This window comes from Polyodon spathula, chromosome 8, assembly GCF_017654505.1.
Source record: "Polyodon spathula isolate WHYD16114869_AA chromosome 8, ASM1765450v1, whole genome shotgun sequence".
Taxonomy (NCBI): domain Eukaryota; kingdom Metazoa; phylum Chordata; class Actinopteri; order Acipenseriformes; family Polyodontidae; genus Polyodon; species Polyodon spathula.
Genome location: NC_054541.1, coordinates 5,300,834 through 5,323,399, shown reverse-complemented (window position 1 = coordinate 5,323,399; position 22,566 = coordinate 5,300,834). Strand labels below are relative to the sequence as shown.

General features: G+C 36.4%; 2 protein-coding genes across 2 annotated transcripts; one reads left to right on the top strand and one right to left on the bottom strand.

The window, feature by feature from the left end:
- Positions 1–3,940: 3,940 nt before the first annotated feature.
- Positions 3,941–7,188, bottom strand: LOC121319233 (prefoldin subunit 4-like). The gene is made up of 4 exons (XM_041256447.1): positions 7,088–7,188; positions 6,280–6,387; positions 5,819–5,962; positions 3,941–4,378 (listed from the first exon to the last, which is right to left on the bottom strand). The coding sequence occupies exons 1-4, from the start codon at positions 7,112–7,114 to the stop codon at positions 4,247–4,249; spliced, it is 411 nt and encodes a 136-aa protein (XP_041112381.1). The 5' UTR covers positions 7,115–7,188; the 3' UTR covers positions 3,941–4,246.
- Positions 7,189–12,924: 5,736 nt separating this feature from the next.
- Positions 12,925–21,980, top strand: LOC121319232 (1,25-dihydroxyvitamin D(3) 24-hydroxylase, mitochondrial-like). The gene is made up of 12 exons (XM_041256446.1): positions 12,925–13,247; positions 13,678–13,868; positions 14,190–14,283; positions 15,245–15,341; positions 16,050–16,141; positions 16,914–17,025; positions 18,586–18,731; positions 18,945–19,111; positions 19,473–19,551; positions 19,788–19,985; positions 20,263–20,374; positions 20,844–21,980. Exons 1-11 carry the CDS (start codon positions 13,011–13,013, stop codon positions 20,371–20,373), a joined length of 1,524 nt encoding a protein of 507 aa, XP_041112380.1. The 5' UTR covers positions 12,925–13,010; the 3' UTR covers position 20,374; positions 20,844–21,980.
- The last annotated feature ends 586 nt before the right edge of the window (positions 21,981–22,566 follow it).

The following is a 22,566-nucleotide window of genomic DNA, read 5'->3' as shown; positions in this document are numbered from 1 at the left end:
AGTCTGTGAATCAAGTCGAGAAACTAATACAACAAGTATGACCACAAACACGCCTACTGCCAAAGCTTGCAACAGAGGCTCCTAGCTCTGGCCCCAGTTTTATGTTCCAGTTTTATTCCAGCCAGGTCCCAAAGAAGTTAATTGACTTGTTCAATAACTAAATTAGGACCTGGTTAGAAATAATATCTGGAGTGGAATAGATCTTGAGGTTGGGTTCACAATGTAAGACTGTCAGTTCTATCACACATGAACAGTTTTTGTAGAAGACATGTACTGACATTACATAACAATGTGACCAAATAACCATAAGGCAAGGGTACACAACTCTGCACAGGTTAATACCTGAATAGAGGTGTAACTGATTAAATACAGCAATTAGGGGAACGGTTGTAACAAATATCTGGGTTTGCAGTGATGGATTGCCCTCTGGTCACACATTTTACTTCTTCAAATAAACACTTTAGACACAGGATACCAGGAAATGCCGTATCATGTGTTTATTATTTCCAATAATAAAGAAAATAAACATAACAAAACCTAACCCAATCTCAGGCCATATCTACACAAATGTTTCCATAACTAATAACAAGGCAGGCTAAGCCTGTTACCTCGTCACCAAAATCAAACCGTAATCCAAATACCTTTTCCAATAGTTTGTTTTCCCATTTCACACTATTCACAATAACAATCAGCTCTCTTTCTCTTCATCCAAGCTCCTACCATCCCCCTCCACATCCTTTTAAACTTAACTAATTAATCCACTAATTACTCCATTGACTAAACCTGGCATTGGTTCCTGACTCCAGTAACCTCTACTGGGTCCTAATTCCCCCCATGTATGGTCTCATCTAAACGAGATGTAATTACTTTGTTTGCCATCCAGTTAGTTTGCATTGTCTTTCCATTTTTACTTGACCAATCCCTTATAATATGTATTTCAATGTATTTTTACACTAGTCCTTTAATCTTATGCTTGATGATTTGGTATTTGTGCTTTACAGTGCTCTCAACCTGTGTATGGATACCTGGAACAATTCCTGGACAAGAGAGAGATGAAAGACAATCAGTCACCAGAGACCCTATGAAGACAGCGTTCAAGAAACATCTGAGAGACTTTTAAATATTTTGTTGCTCTGAAGGGCTCAGTAATTCAAAATCAGTAAAAAGCTTTTGCTTTGGCAGCTGTAGACTAGGCTACATTTTTGCTTCGACCCATTTATAATTAAGCAGTGTATTAAGACCTGAATGGTTCAATTAAACAATTAAGAACATGAGTGGAACAATGACCAGGGCCCATTACTTCATAATGGCTATGGCACCATTAAAACTATTATTTAATCCAGACCCTTTACAATATTCAGCCACTGGTTTAAATCATTCAAAGAAGGGGTTTAAGTGAAAAACAAAGACCTAACCGGGCATGCAAGTGTATTGTTGTCTTTAAAAGCAAGCTTGTTCCTATTTGTTAATATTTAATAGTGGTAGTATTTCAATCTGTGACTGTTTAGATTGAATTGATCCAGAGACAGTTGTATAATGTGGCATGTTCACTGCTGTTGACGGAAGAGCTAAAAACAGCTCAACATGGTCATGGTAAACTGAAGGAATTCATTAAATCTAAAATAAAAGAGAAGCAGAGGGAGACAAGGATTATAGATAACTGCTCAATAACTGCATATTCCCATGAGTGAATGTTTTACGACAGATAGTCGCTGTCATTGAGGAGGTCATTGCATAGCATTGAAGTGCTGTGTGCCATCAATTATCTTTACGCCAAAGTCCCAAATCTTCAAATTAGAAGGAATACCTTTGATCAGTTAAAAAAAAAAAGTGAATATGCCGAAGTAGGTTCCCTACTCTGATCAGTTTCAGGTTCTTGTGCTGAAAATGTTTTATTTCATTTATTTTATTTTGTAGCATGTTACCCTACATGTACACTGCCTGGTCCCTTTATTAGTATCTTTCATTGGGTTGAGACACTGGTTGCCTTGAATGGTAACCTATTAATGGAAACCCAAACATCCTCAGCTTCTGAAATTTGGCAAGAAAATAATAATACTCTTGATGGTTAGATTATAAAGAGTACTAGAAATCTAAAAACCGAGGGCACTGAGTTTTGTACATTATGGACCACATAGATTCCACTTAACAGCTACACAATAAGTGGGATAATGCAAATGAAACACTTTGAAGAAAAAGGTTTCAATTTGTGTATTTGGTATTAGCCGACTCACCAAGGGACCGAGGGACATTTAGTTTTGAAATGTCAACTTCATCTTGAAGCCGCTGGCAAACAGACTGAAAGCACTGTAGCAGCATTGCTATTTCCTCTGAGATAAATGCGCTGGTGGCCTCTCTGGCTGAAAGCGACATCCAGGATATTAAAGCAGCTTAAAATTCAGTGCTCAAGGCATTTTCCAAATGAAAAATCTAAATCTATTGCAGGCATACTGTCTCTTTCTGATAGGAACATGTGAGACTGCAGCACACTGGGTTCAAACTCAGCCTGAAGGTTCTATTTGTTTTTCCCTTAAAGATTAATAACAACATTATTTACTTTTACTACAGACTCCCAAATACACCTTTGCATACCATGGCAAATATGCCATTATTGATTACCTTTATAAGAAGTGTATTAATGTAAGCACAACCTAAGGATATACAATTAATAATGTCTCCAGTGTGTCTCCTATATAGCAATTGCTTGTTTCTGTGCATAGGTTCCTATACAACATACTCAATTATAAACCTCAGATTCTCACAGCAAACAGGTTGAGTAGAGCTGTCATTATCTCACAAGTAGATGTCCTCTAAAAGCAAAAATAACTTTATAAACGGTTCGCTAAATAAGCGAACCAGACAAAAATATAACTTCGAAATATTTAATGTTTAGTTTATAGAGCATTAATATCTTCTGCAAGGGTCATTACTTGTAGATAATTGACTTTCTTCCATTATGTGCTCACACCTAACTGCATCTGCAGTCAATTATCTAGCAGGTAATGACATCTGCATCCTCTCTGGGGGAACTAGCTACCGGGGAACTTCAGGACAACTCAGTCTCCCACTACCTTCTACCAACTCAAGACCCACCTGTTTAGACTGCACTTGTAGATCTCTTGCTCTACGCCTCCTACTATTTACTGGACTTGCCTGACTTCAGGACCACGTTACTGGATCCTCAGCTAATGTATTATTGCACTACTATATCATTGTAGATATAACTTGTTGCATCCTATATTGTATTCTTTTGGTACTGTATTATTGCACTTACTGTAAACTATACTTTATTTAAATATTAATCTTGCATTGTAACCCTGTACTGCCCTGTAACACCTTGTAAGTCACCTTGGATAAAGGCATCTGCCTAATTAATAATAAACTAATGCATTCTGTAATTAACTCTGTTCATCATTTGAAATTACTGTATCCCAATTAAACGACATAAATAGTATTGGGAAGAACCATCTGAAAGTTATACTCCATTTAAGCAGAAATCCTGACTATCAGTATCCCAATTAGGCGCGTCGACTGCATTTCAATGCTGATTATTAAACCTTCATGGAAAAGTCAGATTGTACACACTAGAAGTAGTAGTCAAAACCCATGACTTTAAATACAATTTAAAATGAATTTAAAAAAAAAATCTTTGAAAAATATTCAATCTAAATATTGTTGCCCTTTTACTCTAAATGAATCCAGTTGAGACTTTCATAATTAAGAAGATATAACAGAATAAACAAAAATACAAATAAGGTTCACAAAAACAGGTTTGTAAGTTCATACATTTTAGAAAAATACAAATAAGGTTCACAAAAACAGGTTTGTAAGTTCATACATTTTATCAAACTATCAAGCAGTGTTGGATTTTACATTTATACCTGTTGCATATTAATATGTATGAATTAGAAATGTGAAAAGAACCAAACCCAAAATGGTAAACTACTTAAAGACCTTTATTTGAATTTATTTTGCTTACTAACAAGTACACCAGTTACCATCGCTGTGTACTCTGTAGCGTACGTGCAACGAAATAAATAACGAAGCACGTAACCGCAACAAAAAAATTAAATAATAAAACAAATAACATGGTTGAAACTTTTTTTTTTTTTTTTGCAAGGTCTTGCTATCCACACTAAGAAAAAAAGTCATTTGTGATTGAAGAAATGGCTGTATTTTTTTTTCCTTTTTTTGCATGAAAAGTTCAATTCTGACAGGAACGTAAGTCGTTGATACAGCAGGGACTTCAACTCTCATCTGCTTCAAGGTTTATATTATTTCCAAATTTGGCATAGAGTTGAACTTTCAAATCAGCCAACACTTGCAGTATGGCCGCGACTCTGCCCTCGTAAACTTTGATCTCGTCTTTTAGCGATTCCTGTGGAAAACAACATTGAAATTGTCAGTAATACAGCAGGAGAAAGAAATTCATCTTTTTATTTTAAAAACAACTTACTGTTCAAAACCACGTTCTGAATCAAGCTACAGTCAGAACTAGACCAGCTTACTGTAATTCTATTGTTTCAATAACTACATAATGAAGAAGTAATGGATAAACTAAAAACACACTATTTCAATCATATTAGCTACAGCATTTTGCCCCCCACCCTTCTTCAGACAGCATGGTAGAAATAGCTGGGGGTATTGATGCTGTTGTTTAGGTTTGAATGTAGAACACAACAGATGAATGTTCTAAGAACACTGTCATCTTTTTTATTTCTTGTGCCCCGTTATTTTACCCAAAACTCCCCACAAAAGCTCGGGAGAACTGAAGGGTTAGGGTTGGATTCGTGGGCATCCTCCGACCCCACTGCCAAGTCAGTCGCTGCTTTAGACCCAGGGACTCGACAGTGCATTTCAGTTTTTCTTGTTAAAAATTATAACATTTTATACCGTGCCATAAAAACATACATACTTAACAACAAAAAAGTGAAAATGCTTGATACAGCATTGTCTTCGAATTCTTAAAAAATTATGACCAGTGCATAAATCCCCCAACTGGCATTATAGCTTGTGACCAGGATGGCTTGCAGTGGTGACGTCAGACCCGGAAGAACACAGACTCCAAAACAAGGACTGGCTGGTGAAAACTGAGCCGTGGCGCTCAGTATATTTATTAAATATAAAGCAAACAAAAGATTTAAACAAAACACACAACACTAAAAGTAAAGGCCGCGTTGGCCAAACAAACAGACAGACAAAACATAAAACGGACGTGGATGAACCCAACAAACAAGTACCGTGCTGGCACTTCCAGCATGCTGTAGCAGTTGCTACATTATTTTAAATTAACTCTCCTCTCTCACTTCCCGAACACACAACCCCGAGTGAGTGCTTTGTGCATCTATATACAATTGTGCCGGGATTCAATTACCAATTAATTATTCACTTGAATCCTAGCACGTGAACTAATCTGTGTACTCCTGTGCTCACATATCAATACCCACTTAAATATGCACGTGGCGTGAGTTGTGTCATCCTTGTGTCTAAATACAAATGACACTTTATAACACTTGCCACACAGCTCTACTTTATTCTGGACCTGAGCTTATTATAACCCCATCTTTCACTTTATAGAGTAGACACCGATACTGATGTGATACAGCCATCTGAAACATGTTTTTGCTTGTATCTTCTATCAGATGGCTATGACATCACATCAAAATTAGCTATAATGATTAATTTTTCTTCAAAAAAATACATAGATGCAGTCTGACTTTCACCTGCCTGTGTTGAGACGTCAGTAAGCCCATGCTGATATCAGCTGCACCATACTGTACATACAATAATATTAAAGCACAAAACGTGACCGGTTTACCTTGGCACCTTCTAACATGTCTTGCGTCTTCTCTTGAGAATGGCTAATAAAGACATCTCCTATCTGATAGGGGATAGCTACTGAATCCTCATCATCTAACATCATGATGTCATCACTAGCATCCTCCAAGTTCTGCAAAGATTTCTGTAAAGGAGTAGTGAGATAATTAGCAATATAAGTGTACAGAAAATGGATAATATGAATATAAACAGCTTCTTTTAACCAAATAAATTGTATGCTGATTTAAGAAACAATAAAGGGCAGTATTTTCTCTCAGTCAAGTATCTGGCTACTGTGTAAATGTGTTCTTCAGACATTTGTAAGTGAATGTGCAGAGGAACAAAAAGCTGCTGAAGTCTAAAATGTCACAGGCATCCGGCAAATTAAACAAGGCATTAAAGGAAAAAATAACCTAATATCTCGTGCTACTTGGGAGGCATTTGTGTGCGTGTACCAATTACCTTTTTTGCTTCTATTTCATCTTTAAGTTCAGACATCCGATTTGTATTTCTTGCAAACTTGTTTATCTTCTGCTGATCTTCAAAGGTCACATTAACATCTTCGACTGACTGAAATAAACAGGGAGAATATAAATGTGTAAGTCAGTGAAATTAATAGACCACAGCAAGGGGAAACAATATTAGTTTTCCATTAGATTTTGAATTACTTGGAATTTGATGCGCAGTGCTTATTTTATAATGTTAAAAATGTATCCTGAGCACCTACAAAGCTTGGAGCACTTTGTGCTTTAAGTAGGCATCTTGAACAGCTTCTAAAAAGACCTGCATTTTACCATGTGTGGCTCTGTGTTACTTTTCTCTTACTATTTTAAATTAACTGCATGTGTGGCCTAGTCACCAACTCAATTAGACAATCACTAATCTGCCTATTTTCAGTTACAGTGGTTTGATTTCACATGCACAACAGAAGTAATGAGGTGTTGTAATAAACGTGCACACTGCTGCATAACATCCACACGCACGTCTACTGTACACTGACTTGCTAAGTGTAATAATATCTGTGTTAAATAAAATGCAAAAAGCACCAATCCATGTTTTACTGAAATTTGGAAAATATATTAAAGCTCTGAAAATGCGCCGGCGTCTCAACCGTCACACCCAACAACCCGAACCGCAATATAGTCGCATACTTAAACATTAAGACTAGACTATTAACAAGCATTTTAATTTGAAATATTTTGTTTTTAAAATGTATACAATTCTGGAAGAAACACAGAATATCGCTGTTACTCTCTCAACAAATACTCACCACTGTACCTTTCATAGTGGCTGCCATTGTGACAGACTAATCCATTCCTCAACTAACATAATTATAATTCATTGACGTGTGTATTAAAGTGCATACGTGGCCACTATTGTTTGATATTTATAAAGTATATTTTAACATAGTAAACGTTCAAAACAATAAATGTTTCCTTTTAAGATGTTTTTAGGTTTTTTTTTTTTTTTTTAACTCTAAATGTGCGATCAATAAATGGTACGTTCCATTTAAAGGGAATGTAAACCTCGTGGGAGGCTTTTAGCTTTGCCGACAAAAATCGATTGTGTATTTACCAGTCACGCCTGTAGGTGGCACATTCTCCTTAAAAGTGAGAACTGCAGTATGACAATACAGTATAATACAGTAGTTTCTGGTGTTTAAACTGATAATTTACTTAACTAGACTTTTTTTTTTTTTTTATTGTTTTCAGCTATTAAACAGTTGCAGATTTGAAGTTAGAGATTACATTTTATGAGTAATTTTAAAAAGGGTCTAATTATGCAAATTATCAGTTCAATTAAGGGTCTACATGGAGTTGGGAATAAAAACCAGCAGACACAGGGGTCCCCAAGGACCAGGATTGAGAAGCACTAACTGTGGAGAAACGTTTATTAAATTCTATTCAGATTGTACATACTTGAGTAAAGTGGCTGAACTCTGGAGTGCATCACCAGTACCAGTACCAGCAATGCGAGCAGGAGAGCGTTGCTCAGTGTCTAAAATGCTGCATTGTAACAGTAATGCTGTTTAAAAAATAGACACCAGGTCAACATGTAGCACATTAGTTACCAAAACACCCCTTATGCTTAATTTCAACTATTTTTTTCCCCACTATGCCAGGTACAAGTATATTTGGTTCTCACAGTTACACAGTGGAAAACAGATTCAAAAGAAGGAGACAAATTGTGTCCCCGTAATTTTGGGGGGAAAACTGAACGATCTCCCCTTGTAAAGTAGAGTGCACTGGACAAAAGACACAACTTCTGAACTATTGCCTTATATTATTTCATTACATTACTCCACTGTGCATTATTCCCAATAATAATGTCAAAAGAAGCTCATTTTAACGTGACTTTTGGTATTGTCTTCAGTACCAGTTCAGGCACAGGTGATAAAGTGCAGGAAAAATCCATTGGAATGACCTGAATGAAAAAAAAAAGGTTTCTGATCAATGAACTGATTTGGTGAAGACAAACAGGGTGAACAGATAAAAACAACCTTGGTTACGGTCAAACAGTTTAAACGAGAGGAAAACATTGCCTACATAAATGCATGAATGAGGCCTCTCGATTCAGAATATGCACAGCATGTTTTACCCTAGGAATACATTCTAATCATGGCACCATGCTATCTCTGTAATTATGTAATGTTAACAGCACATGTAAAGTGTGCTGTTGTTTGCCACAGAGCAATTCAACCATGGCAGGTGTACGGCAGGCACCAATTTTTTTTTTTTTTTTTTTAATGTATATATTTTATTCTGATGTTTTGATTAGATTCAAACAAAGAACCACAGAGTATATTTTAAAGGCATAAACCTGAACAGAAAACATTGTCTTCATAACAGCTGCATACCAGGTGAGTCTGGTTACAGCAAACCAACATTTTTAAGATGTGATATTTGAAACCTGCAGAAAGCAACATTTTCCCTGACACACAACCCCTCTTAAAGGATTATATCTTTTGAGCTTATAAAAGTTTACGAGTGTAATTTTGTAGTTTTTCCGTGCTTTTCCCATGGTTATACAATGTATTTACCATAGTAATTTGCTTTATCATACCCTTCTATGCTTTACAATGCTTTACTGTGCTTTCACTGTCCCTTATTATGCTTTGCTATGCTTTTACTGTGGGTAACTTTGGTTTTAACTGTGCTTCACAATGCTTGCTCCAAATCCATTGCCATTGCTGGCAATGCTGTGGTCTGTATAAGCTGATAAACTTCTATATCAATTACTACACTTTGACTCCAATACAAAGTTAAAATAAAACAACCAGAACAATAATAACTTAATAATAAAATAGTTCTGGATATAAAATATTTTGTTTATGTATTAATTCACAATAAGGCAATTTGAACAGTTAATTATCCATTCAGGTTTTTGGTTTTTTTTTAAAACGATACATCAATAAAAAACAATCCTTATTTTGCTTCCACACAGAATAGGTACAGAGTTAAGTTTTGTGGCATTTACTCTACTTGTAGTCTTAACAGTCTGCAACCAAGTTTTAAATGATTCTTCAACAGTATTTAAGTAACGATTGGTAATCTCTAAGAGTATAAAATAATCATAGTTGCATATTGTCCACTAATACTGTTAACCGTGCACTGCCTAGTTTGACTGCTAATGTACTTATGAGTGGCAGTACTAGGCAGTACACATTAGAGGGCGCACCAAACAGTCAAAGTCGAGCAGTCGAATAGAAAGTGACTGTCAGCCTAAGAAACTGGTAGTTGACTACTCTCACATCACATGATGTTATCAGTGTCATCATGTGATGTATCCTTATAAAATATTCTAAATATTTGAATGAGCAAGACATCTCACAGGTAAAACGGCACCCCAAAATGTTATTTTTTTCTAGGTAAGCAGTACATCTGGGGATGGTGAGTTTGTTGCTGGATAACTCCATTCAGACTACTTGCTTACTAAATATCTTGGTATACCTGAATAGAAAATCACCCCTCTTTAAAATATGTAAGAGATTTTAATGAGCTGTCTGTCCCACAATTGCTGTTGTCCCCAAATATGATCCAATGAGGAATGACTGGGTGCGACATTTTCTCTTCATTTTACCCTTAAATAGTTTTCTGGCTGCCAAGGACAACATTACACTGAATATCGTACCCGACTGGTCAGTCACAAGCTCACAAAAAGCCTTTTTCGGGTAAAATATAGAACAAATGTTCCACCCAGTCATTCAGCATTGTTAGTAAATTACTCAACTTGTGAGACGGCTTCCTCATTAAAATATTCAAATTTTTAAAAAGGAGATTTTATATATATATATATATATATATATATATATATATATATATATATATATATATATATATATATATATATATATATATAAAGTGCAACTATTTGACTATTTTTATCTAAACTATTAGTAGGTGGCTACTCCTAGTACATGCTTTCCAGGAAAATGTTCTCTTGGTTGTGTTCTCCCGCTCCATACCCATACCCAGAGCAAACATTGCATTGGGTTCAAGGTGAAACAGAAGTCATAATGACATCAGTGGTTTTAAAAATACAATAACAACAGCAGCAGTGTGTTTTTCAACTGTACAAGGGCAATGTGTTTTTCAGAGTCTTCTGAGAAAGAACCTTTATGCTGCTTAGAGCTGATAGATGCCATAGGGTGAACACCTCCTTTGACACTGTTCTCAAATCAATCTGTTTCCCCTCTTTCTTCCCATGAGGGTCTTCTCAAGCTCAATGTGTGTGGAACAAGCCAACGTGTAATGCTCAATATGTTATTTTGAGTTTTAGACAGTAGTTAAGAAGTTAGCTCATAAAAGCCAATAGTTTGTAAAACTACCAACCGCATCCAAGGCTTTCTTAAAATGGGAGGGAAGGGGGTGAAACTGTAAAATAAATAACCAGATTACAAAATAAAGATATAGCGCAATATTACAGTCTTTTCCCAATATCTTTATAAGAAAACACAGCATTGAAATGTTTTGAGAAAACCTAAAGATTTCACCTGGGAGTGTTGCTTTGCTCTTGAAACAACTTACCATGCCGTTACCGACAGAGGCACATCCTATTAGTAAACGGCAGTATATAGGCATTGACAAAGTCACTTGTACAGGAAGCCTTTATGTACAATTTAATGTTAACACTGGATTGTATGCTTTCAGATCTTTCCAAAAAACGTACGGCATGTGCCACTGAAAACACAAAAGTTATGTAAAACATTTATAAGTTCAAAAGAATCCGTCAGATGTTTTTGAATACGGAGGCAGAGGAGGTGGTTGAAACACTGTTCAGTTATGGAGAGAGCAGTACTTTTTTCATGTTAAAATTGCTTATTTCACGGTATAAAAACAGGTATTTCAAGATATTTCATGATTTAACATACTATACTTGTCACATTCAAAATTGATCATTTTCTCTGGCATTATTATACAACAAATGTTCCTAAATATTGAAATGCTTACCTGAAAAAAGGTAAATGTTAAATTGCACACTGGTTTCCATTGACCTTAAATGTTACTGATGGCAAGGTGTACTGCTGCAGAATTGTCCTGGAGATGTTGAGCAAGGCACTAGTGACACCCTTCATTCAAAGATGATCAGGAAGCCTAGAGCACCTGCAGCAACTGCTCTTATCTACAATGTTCAGGCTGAAGCCAGTGCATTTGCTGCAGCAATTGACAGCTGCAAAAAAAGTGCATGATCCAACTTCAAGTAATGACAATAAGACAAACATTACATCTGTGAAATTCAAACATCATATGTCTACCTTCTGTCCAACTTGCAGGTGTTACAGGGCAGTATAGGGTTACAATGCAAAGTCATTATTTAAATATAGTACAGTTTACAGCAAGTCCAAATTATAACATGAAAGTACAATATGAAAGAAGATGCAACAAAACAGGATTACAATAATTCATGTACAATTACAAAGTACTAGTACAATAGTACAAGGGTAGTGCATCAGCTGAGGATCCAATAATGTGGTGCTTAGGTTAGGCGAATACAGTACATAGCAGGAGGGGTAGATCAAGTGATCTATAAGTGTAATCTAAACAGGTGAGTCTTGAGCATGAGCAGAGAGGAGAATGAGTCGGTTACAGAGAGGAGGGTGGTTTCTGTGGAGTGTGCAGGATGGAACCCGGATTGAAGTGCTTCAAGCAGAGAGTGCTTGGCGAGGAAGGGCGCCAGCTTGCGGTGGACAGCTCGCTCGAGAGCTTTAGAGTGGAATAAGAGGAGAGAGACAGGGCGATAATTCTGGGCAGGGGAAGGGTCAAGAGAAGATTCTTAAGATGGGGGTGATGTGAGCAGTTTTGAGGCTCAGGGGAAGGAATAAGAGAGCAGAGGTGTCAATAGGGGGGAGCAAAAAGAAGAAGAGTCGGGGGAATGCATTGGAAGAAGCGACTAGGAAGGGGATCCAGGGCACAAGTAGTTGGCCTGGAGTCCAGGAGTAACACAGCCAATGATAATGAATACACTCTTTCCAGGGACCAAGCCCCCTGCTCCTACTGCAGCTGGTATCTCTGACTGCGCTGCACTCAAAAGTGCTGCCACCACTTTGTTACAAAATTTTTTACTGTAGAAAGAAATTTTAAATACATAATTACACATGTTCAACATACTGTACATACTTTTTAAAGTCAACGTAGTAGTAGCGGCATATCCTATTTGCAGGTATACAGAAAGGCTTTCTTGCCTGATCCTCAGCACTGTGCTGGTCACCGAGTTCATCTCCACAAAACACGTGAACATTAAAAACCAGGGTTATACAAGTGAACCTGGACTGCCTTAATTGCATATGGAGCAGTGAGGGGGTGTAATGTGATCAGGAGCTGTTAAGCTCCCTCCCTGATTTCAATCAGATTGGAATGTGTTTCCAAATGAACTGCATCACCCTGTGTGTGTCTATTCATAGAGTAGTGAATGAGGACACTTCCACAGTCTGCCAGGGTTCAAAGCAGGTTTGAAGAATAACGGGGTTCTAAAAATGAATGGTGGGCTTGTCAGCCACACCAACCTGTCTCAGCCACTGATTGGCTCCCAGTTAACTTGTAACAAACATCCCTTGGGTTATATATTGTAGGAAGGTGTGACCTGTTTGTCAAGTGGAAATACCAAGCCTACCAGTGAAGGTGTTTTCAGAATTTGTGAGCTTTTTTGTTTGTTTCTTGGTGTAGGAGTTTTAATAACAGAACCTATATCTAAATATGAGGTCTCAGCTCAGAAAAACCCCACAGGTTTTTGAATTCTTGAAAAGGAAAGTGGTGGGAGTGCAGCACACTATGACCAGGTCCTCGGCTTGTGCTCTTGAGTCCAAGGATGTCAGTTTGGTACCCTGTGGACACAGTGTCACCTCCATCCCAGGACCCACCAGCTGGCCCGTGGTGGGAAGCCTGTTAGAGCTCCTTCTAAAAGGAGGCTTGAAAAGACAGCACGAGGCACTGGTAACTGAGTCAATTAACTAAATACCTACATGAAAGTAAAGTGATTGAATTGCTACACGGGGAAGCATTAAGTGTTCATGTATCAGACAAAAAAAAAAAGTATTATTTATTTATGTATTTATATTTCTTTCGAGGTAGCATAACTTGTTGCGGATAGTTCAGTCGTTCACGTGCAGTAATGCTTTTCTGCCGACTGTGTTCGGCGAGAGGGAGAGAGAGGAGGACGACGTGGTATTAAAATATAAATTTGCAGAATATACAACGTATTTAATTTTGTACCTACTTGATGTTTTTATTTATTTATTTAAATAAATAACAAATAACATAACCTTTATTATAATGTGTTTGTTAGACGTACGCATTAATGCGCATAATAATGTGTTTTTTTTTTTTTTTTTGTTTGTTTGTTTGTTTTTTTGTTGTTTGCCAGGTTCACTATCACAAGAAGTTCGGGAAGATTTTCAAAATGAAGTTGGGATCTTTTGAATCGGTCCACATCGGTGCTCCTTGTCTCCTGGAAGCCCTGTTTAGGAAAGAGAGCAACTGTCCGCAGAGGCTGGAGATTAAACCCTGGAAAGCATACAGAGACTACCGAGATGAGGCGTATGGGCTCATGATACTGTAAGTACAATACAGTGAGGTACAAAGAACGCATGGATCAAAACAAGATAACACATATTAACCAACAAAGTGAAATTGTTTTAACTAAATAAATATATTGAAGCAATCTATAAACAGAAGAAAATACTTGAAAAACAGTTTGGACATTCGTTTCACTGGGTTACTAAACTTGTGAAACATTTGTAATTGCTGTAAACATATAGCATTATGGTAAACGTGTATTCGAAAACAAAGTTTAACAGTAATTAAACAAATGCATTACATATAATGGTACAATCTGGAATTAAAGTTTGATAAATCGAATCTTTATTTCACACGCAGGGAAGGAAAGGATTGGCAAAGGGTCCGTAGCGCATTTCAGCAGAAGTTAATGAAACCCAGCGAAGTGATGAAACTGGATCGGAAAATCAATCAGGTATTTATCTTGCAGCTTGAAAGACTCAAAACAAAGTATCACAATTATCACATCATATTGTTTTATGCGAAGAGCATGAAAAAGGTAAGCTCCCGATAGAGAATACCATTGTGGATGTTCCAGTTAACATTTTATCAGTTATAGTTCAACTCTGCCTCACTTAATAAACGCAGTAAGCTGCTTTACAATATTGAGATGTTTCGTGTATATACAACAGCACAATGTAGAGTACAGACAAGGAGGCGCTAGTGTTTTGTGTTTAATTATTGCTACGTTCTTTTTATGCATAGCTATGGCCAAAAGTTTTGCATCACCGAGAAAAGATTGAGACATAATTAAAATGAAAACTATATGGACATAATTTAAAATTATATATTTAGCACCACGTAAGCAAATAAATTACAAAATGATATGATGTTTCGTTAAATATATGAAAAACTACAAAGCGCTATTATAATTAAATATGTCAAGGTAGCATTGTTCAACAGGTTTCATTCGACTTTATGAAGAAAAAAAAATCTCAAATTCCATACGTTGATGCAAAACCCTTTGTCACAACTGTACACTCTATACTTATGCATTATGACCATTCCTGTAGTAATTACAGTGCAATACCTTGTACATTGCGAGTTCCACAGAAAAACAGGTACATTTCTATTTTCTAATGCTTATTTTTCAAAAGTACTAATGAAGCCAGTGCTTCATATAGTCAACATTTTTGCTCAGTCCCTATGTTTGAAGTCAGGTTGAAGGGTTTAATTGCATATGTAATAACTGTTGTTTGCAGGATTATATTAGCATAAAAAAAAAAAACATAGAACATATTGTTGCAGAAGGATTCATCAAGTATTTTTAAAGACAAGTCATATCCGCTATTCTGGACTGTGGCTTAAATGTAGATTTGATATGCTTAAAATATGTTTAAAGAATACTTTCCATAATGTCCCTTATGTTTTTTCAGGTCATGGTAGACTTCATTGAAAGAATGGGAACAGTTACTGATGCAAACGGCAGGATAGAAGACCTATACTGTGAACTGAACAAGTGGTCATTTGAAAGTAAGCATGACATTATTCACAGTAGCATATAATAAATACAAATATCAAATACAAATATTTCATGAAATTGTTATTATTTCTACAGAAAATAGTGTTAATGATCCTATAATATACAATAAACTCTTACCAGTATATTAAATGAGCAGCTCATATAATAAAAAAAAATCAATATCTAATATTTTATTTATTACAGCGCCAGACAGCTTTACACCCCAACTGCTCCATACATTAAGATTCATTGAAGAGTACAATATCCTAACTTGTTGTATCTTAGTAGTATAATTTGCACTTACTGTAAACTATAGTTCATTATTGATTTTGCATTGAACTCTGTACTAACCTGTAAGTCTCTTTGGATGAATAAATAAATCAATAAATGAACTCTGTACTAACCTACTATAACTAAATAAATAAATATTACTACTACTACTAATAATAATAATAATAATAATAATAATAATAATAATAATAATAATAATAATAATGGCAATGTGGTCAGGGATCCAGGTTCGCTTGTATAACCCTGGTTTTCAGAATGGTATCTGTCCTGGTTTTTAATGTTCACATGTTTTGTGGAGATGAACTCGGTGACCAGCACACTGCTGAAGATCAGTCAGGAAAGCTTTTGTGTTCACCTGCCTGGGTGTGGAGTGCACATTCTTCTGACACACTCACATTTGTCTCAATACCCTTTCCCTTCTGTCCCAGCTATCTGCCTGGTGCTCTATGACAAGAGGTTTGGGCTCCTGCAGAAAGAGGTGGACGAAGAAGCCTTAGACTTTATAAAGGCAATAAAAACAGTAAGTGAGAACAATGCAAACAGCAAGTCTCTGCTGTGTAGGGATCGTGACATTTTCAAGCTCACACTCGTGCAGTCTATTTTAATGATCTAAACAGTGACAGATAATAATATCGTCTCTCTTTAACTTTACACGGTGTTATCCTTGACAGGTGATATATTAATACGTGTCGATAATAAAAACATGGTGGAAACATGTTCATGATAGAGCAGATGTACTAGGTTTATGGTGGTAGTATTATAATCCACTGCTGGATGGGTCATTAATAAAGGAAATTATTATATGATAGTTAATTCAAGCCTGTTACCATGTATGAAATGCATCTAATTAGTATTGTTCTAAACACATTCTATTGGTTCCGGTAAAGTTGTTTCCAGATACTAGGGTAAGTGTTGACCAGAATATTCACAAAGCTATTGGTTGTGCATAATGTCAAAATTGTGTTGATCAAGGGGATACAAGACTAGCCATAGAAATTTCAAGACATTTGTCATTTAATTAACTACACTTCTTTTACTACTTCTAAATAGCCCCAGGGAGTGTTTAGTTTGCCAGTCTGTGTATCTTCAAAAGCACTTGTGATGTCGAGTTCACTGAGTTCATCCAGTTCGAGCGCTACCTGATTGTAGTGCTGGAACACTGGAACAAACACATTTCTTAAGCCTGGTTTGTAAACAGAGTAAACGGTTTGAAGTGTGCCCAGTAAGGTGGAGGGGGGTGGGGGTGGGGGTAGCATTCCAAGAAGGATGATTTTCTTGTGTCTTTCTTTCAGATGATGAGTACTTTTGGTACAATGATGGTGACTCCGGTTGAACTTCATAAAAGCTTGAACACAAAAACCTGGCAAGACCATACAGATGCCTGGGACTGTATATTTAAAACAGGTATGTTATGTATGCGTGTATACACTGTAACTAAAAGGTATTCAACCACCTGCTAATCTGTGGTGTTTGGGGGAGGCTATTATCCGTACATCCACATCTACATCCAATTCATGACTCCCAGGATTGTTCAACAGTCAGTGTAATGAACAAAGATCCCTCCAACTCATTCTGTACTGGTATTAAATGGATAACATTTCTAGTGCCTGTCCTGATACAAGTTTACCTTGACAAATTTGCAAAGAATTTGTACAGTTCTCCTATGCTTTTGCCATGTTTAAACTATGCATTTAAAATAGTCTTGTTTTTTTTAACTGCTTTATGCATATCTTAGTGGGCTTTAGCATGCTTAAAATCTCTTGACGGTTTTTGAAGAGGGGACCGTTTGGGGTGTGGAGGGAGACAGCCAGACAGCTAAGGGGAACAACTAACGTCACTATAAATGTGATCCAAGCAAGTGGTAATCAATCTAAACAAATTTTCCAGTCAGGTGGTGTGTGAGTCAGCTTGGTGCCACTTCAGTTGTATGTAAAGCATTGTCAGCTGTGCTGTAGTAAACTGTATGACCTGCTATGAGGGAGTGGAGCCAGATATTTGTAGAAGGCGGGTGAGGTTAACATGAAACATTGACCTCTTTGTCACTGCTCTTTTGCGCCACAGTTTGTGTTGCTGCAGGCACATATTTCTCTCTCTCTCTCTCTCTCTCTCTCTCTCTCTCTCTCTCTCTCTCTCTCTCTCTCTCTCTCTCTCTCTCTCTCTCTCTCTCTCTCCATAAACAAAGTGTGTTTGAACAGTACAACCTCCTGTGATAGGTCAGCTTAGTATCACTTCCACTGAGGATGTATACTGTGTTTTTGCTACTTCAATTGTTCATTATCTGTTAAGCCCAGCAAAAAATACTAGATAATGCAGCACTCTATCCCAGGATACTCATCCATCTTGATTAAAGCAAACAGTCATTGAAAAACACATAACTTCAATATTTAGCAGCAACCTTTTGGTTTCTACCTTCTTCAGATGATTTCTTTTTTATAACTAATTATTAAAATAGGGAGTTATCTATTAAATACCTTTGAACAAACAAAAGATTGTGTGTGTGTGTGTGTGTGTGTGTGGGTATATATATATATATATATATATATATATATATATATATATATATATATATATATATATATATATATATAATAAAAAAAATTAGGGCAGCTTGTTCTTTCATTGTACTCTGAAGGTCCCAAGAGAACAGCATGAAGCAGTAACTGATAGAGAAAGGCTACACTACTGCCAATATCCATCACCGTGTTTGGGTGATTCCAGTTTGCTTATACAGTGCCTATACCCAGTGTCTGTGCTCACTCAGGTGGAGAATGGGGAAACAAATAAACCATGCACAGTGTTATGAATACTGGTATAGGTCTGGTATTAGACAATTGAGTTTATTGCACAATAGATACGTGCCTTATCTGTTATGCTATTTGTTACACATACACACTTCTTGTGAATACCCACATACTTACATGCAGTTCTACTAGATTTGTGTATTTGTTTTATTTTTTTCTTTAGCAAAAGTCTACATTGACAAGAGACTGAGCACACATTCAGCAAATCCAGCGGATGACTTTTTGTGTGATATCTACCACAGCAATGATCTCTCCAGGAAGGAGCTGTATGCTGCTACTACAGAGCTACAGATCGGGGGGGTAGAAACAGTAAGCAAAGCCATTCACCCAGTAGCATACATACTTAATAGCAGCGCTAAGATAAGCTAATTTGGGAAGTCATTTAGTATTAACTTCGCAGAACTGCATTCTTGTACAGATTAAAGATGAACAATGTACCTTTTTTTTTTTTTTTTTTTTTTTTTTTTTTAATAATTCTAATGCAGTTATAAGTTATTGTTTCTTTTTGTGTGTGTCTTTTAGACTGCCAACAGCTTACTCTGGGCAATCTTCAATATCTCCCGGAACCCGCACGTCCAAGAAAAACTCCACAAGGAAATTCAAGATGTGACTTCAGTTAATCCGATCCCCACTGCGAAAGACATTAGGAAAATGCCTTATCTTAAAGCTTGTCTGAAAGAGTCTATGAGGCAAGTCACATTCATTTTCATTTTGGTTTACTTCTAAACTGTTTTAGTGCACTGTAAGTTATGTACAGTAAAGCTATACTTTTTTATGTTTTTCATGTATGAGAATGACAGCAGACAGTAAATAACCTTTTTCAGACAAAAAAGCTGGCTAATTCAGTAGAAAACCTTAATACAATTCAGCCTTTTTCACTAAGCAGAGGGGTATGGAGCCATCCCCACCAGTATATTAATTAAAATGACATTAAGCCAGGCTTGCTAACCTTTCAGCAAATGTATGCAATTGAAAACTTTGGAATAATACTAATAGCTAATAAAACATGATGACATAGTCAAAGTTACTCATCAAACTGAACTCTTGCAGGTTAACACCATCAGTTCCATTCACAAGCAGGACATTAGACAAAGAAACAGTGCTGGGGAATTACATGCTGCCCAAGGGGGTAAGTACAAGGCTGTTTTATAAACCGGCAATGAGAAGGCACATATCTGCAAATATGCAATTTTCTTTATTGTAAAATGGATCGATATTGCTCAAGTACATTATTATACAAACAGCACATCAATTATTTTGCTAAAAAAAAAAACCCTGATTGAAGGACACTATTATACATCACGTTATACATGATCAAATGTACAGCTTTTATACATTTCAACTTATTAACCCTTTTCTTTATAGACCGTCTTGATGATAAACTGCCAGGTGTTGGGATCCAATGAAGAATACTTTGATGATGGCAAGCAGTTTAAGCCTGAACGCTGGCTGCAAGACAGGAATTCTATCAATCCGTTTGCTCATGTGCCATTTGGCATTGGAAAGAGAATGTGTATTGGGCGACGACTGGCAGAGTTACAGCTGCAGCTAGCACTGTGTTGGGTAAGGATATGGTTGCTTATGCCACCACATTTTAATTTTAAAGGACATTCATAGTGGGGGGGCGACAGGGGGGGGGCGACGGCGACACTTGTGTATTACTTTTTCTATATACTTGTCTGGATGTGTCATTCAAATAAAAAACATAGAGATGTCCGACTGATTGATTGTACTTACAGAAGCCATGTTCACATAGATGGTTTGAGGAAAGCTTTTGTTAGGTCTGTATAAGGTACTCCCCCCCCCCATGTTAATATAGATTGTACTTGCTGCATTGCAGATCATAAAAGAATTTAGAATTGTGCCTACTGATCTCGACCCTGTGGAAATGAATCATTCAGGAATCCTCGTCCCCAGCCGGGAGATACCAGTTGCATTTATCAGACGATAAGGTACTACATGGATCACTCCTTTTATTACACTAGCGATATGGTACCCATTAAAATAGTTCATATCTCAAAAGAAAACAAAAAAACGGAAACCTACTGATAAAAAAATATATTTGTTTTATAATAAAAAGAACAGAATTGTAAAGTGGACAGTAATAAGCAAGATCTATTTCTGTGCATTATACAGTGCTCCCCTTCATAAAGAGACCCTTTACACCACAGAACCAGTAATAAGACAGCATGGTTGTGCCTCTGTCTCAGACAATAGGGCCCTAGATCTTTGTGAAAATGTATTTTAAGTCACCTGAACTTACAATGTTTCCAAGACTGATGTCCCACCCTGCCCTCGGAATATATATATATATATATATATATATATATATATATATATATATATATATATATATATATATATAAAGATTCAACTTGAAATGAAAGATGCCTAATGTTTGTTTTTACATATTGTTAACAGGTAACCCATGCAAGACGTTTTTACACTTTCTCTAAAAAAACAGAAGAGATACAGTACGGCAGTTCAGTGGCCCTCTGAAATCTGTACTTGGTTCTGGAATTCACTAAGGAAAAAATAAAGCAAAAACATACCTGGTGTACTACATTTGACAAGGTTAACAGGACCACAATATTGATAAGAATATAACAGTGTTGGACCAAAAAGCCACTAGCAGAGTAGGGTGTGTCCTCTACTTACAGATAGCACAGTTGGTAGGCTTGAGGAGCACTCTTAGACGATGCACTTTAATTCAGACATTGCCATTAGATCATGTTTTTAAAAAAAAAAAAAAAATTTAACTCACACTTTATTTAAAACCTGTTTTTAATGCGTAAACTGCTTGGAGAGTTCAAATGAAAGAGATAAAATAATAATTTAGCTTTGACTATAGATGACGGCTCCATAGTTCTTCACTTATTGTGCTTTGCAAAAAAAGGCACTTTTTTGGTTGTTACCATAGTAACCTCTTTACATCCTAGCAATAAAGGAATACACAGGATTTATGCTGGGCAATAATGATCAATGGTGACTGCTGTATTACAAATTCATGTTGTTACCCTAGGCCCAAAACCAACCATAACCCAATAACCCTAAAGAGTTAGTACACTTTACAGACGACATAACAATTAGCATATTTATTCATCTTCAATTCACCTTGTCACAAAACAAAGACTGTGTTGTGACTGCTGCTATATTTATTAATTACTAAATATGAACTTGCTTCTGTATATTTTTACTTTGTGTCATATTTAGAACTGTGAGAATATTTGTTTATTGAAACATATAATACATGTTTTTGTCTATCATATCCCTGGTTATAAAAAAAATGTAATTATATGTAAACATTAACATCAGTGTCTAAATATTAAATGCATCATTTCAAAGCCTCTTTGTATTATTATTATTATTATTATTATTATTATTATTATTATTATTATTATTATTATTATTATAAATAAAGCCTAGTCAATTTAATGTGCATAGATCTTAAACATTTTGGAGGGCTGAACCTACTGTCAGCCAATATGTGAGGTGAATGTAATTGTTGCTTATGACACCCTGTACTGTTTTAGTGTCGCTAAATAAATTCTACTGTATATTGGGAACAGTGTTCCAATTTGTCTAATATTGTCAATTTTAAAAATGACACCTGACTCACATGTGTTAGTCAAGACTCCACTGCACCTGCTTCCTTATCACGCGCTTTCCATTTCCAACACATTTTATTCACTTCAAAACTCTCTGCAGGTACAGTGCTTCCCTCTCCTCCATACTGATCTACTATAGACCTTTATGATTTACTTACTTGACAAGAGTTTCTTTCCCTTTTGCACATGCATGCCACTCTGCTCTACTGAAACCAGAGGACAGTTTCAAATCTATAAAGAAGGGCACAAACAGAACTGAGGGACATGGATGAAGCATGAAAGGGAGCAACATTTAAGACTTTCCTGCAGCTTAATAATTGGCATAAGTGTCCAAAGAGTTTGAGGTCTTGCCATAACTTATGAACACCCCTGCTTGCCAATCTGTCCTAGGGCTTTCTCAAGCAGAGAATGTGTGGTGGGTTTGTAATGTGGACACCGAAACCCAATGAGGACCATGTTTAGTCCAGCAAACTTATTTCACATGCTAACTCAGTCGATTCAAACCCCAACTACCAGAGATGAAAGGCAGGAGTGAT

Coding starts and splice junctions, on each gene's coding strand:
- LOC121319233 (XM_041256447.1), bottom strand. CDS start 7,114: ATGGCAGCCACTATGAAAGGTACAGTG. Junction 5,963..6,279: donor ATGAAATAGAAGCAAAAAAG/GTAATTGGTACA, acceptor ACTCCTTTACAG/AAATCTTTGCAGAACTTGGA. Junction 4,379..5,818: donor ACATGTTAGAAGGTGCCAAG/GTAAACCGGTCA, acceptor TGTTTTCCACAG/GAATCGCTAAAAGACGAGAT.
- LOC121319232 (XM_041256446.1), top strand. CDS start 13,011: ATGAGGTCTCAGCTCAGAAAAACCCCACAGGTTTTTGAATTCTTGAAA. Junction 15,342..16,049: donor GAACAAGTGGTCATTTGAAA/GTAAGCATGACA, acceptor CTTCTGTCCCAG/CTATCTGCCTGGTGCTCTAT. Junction 19,552..19,787: donor ATTACATGCTGCCCAAGGGG/GTAAGTACAAGG, acceptor TTTTCTTTATAG/ACCGTCTTGATGATAAACTG.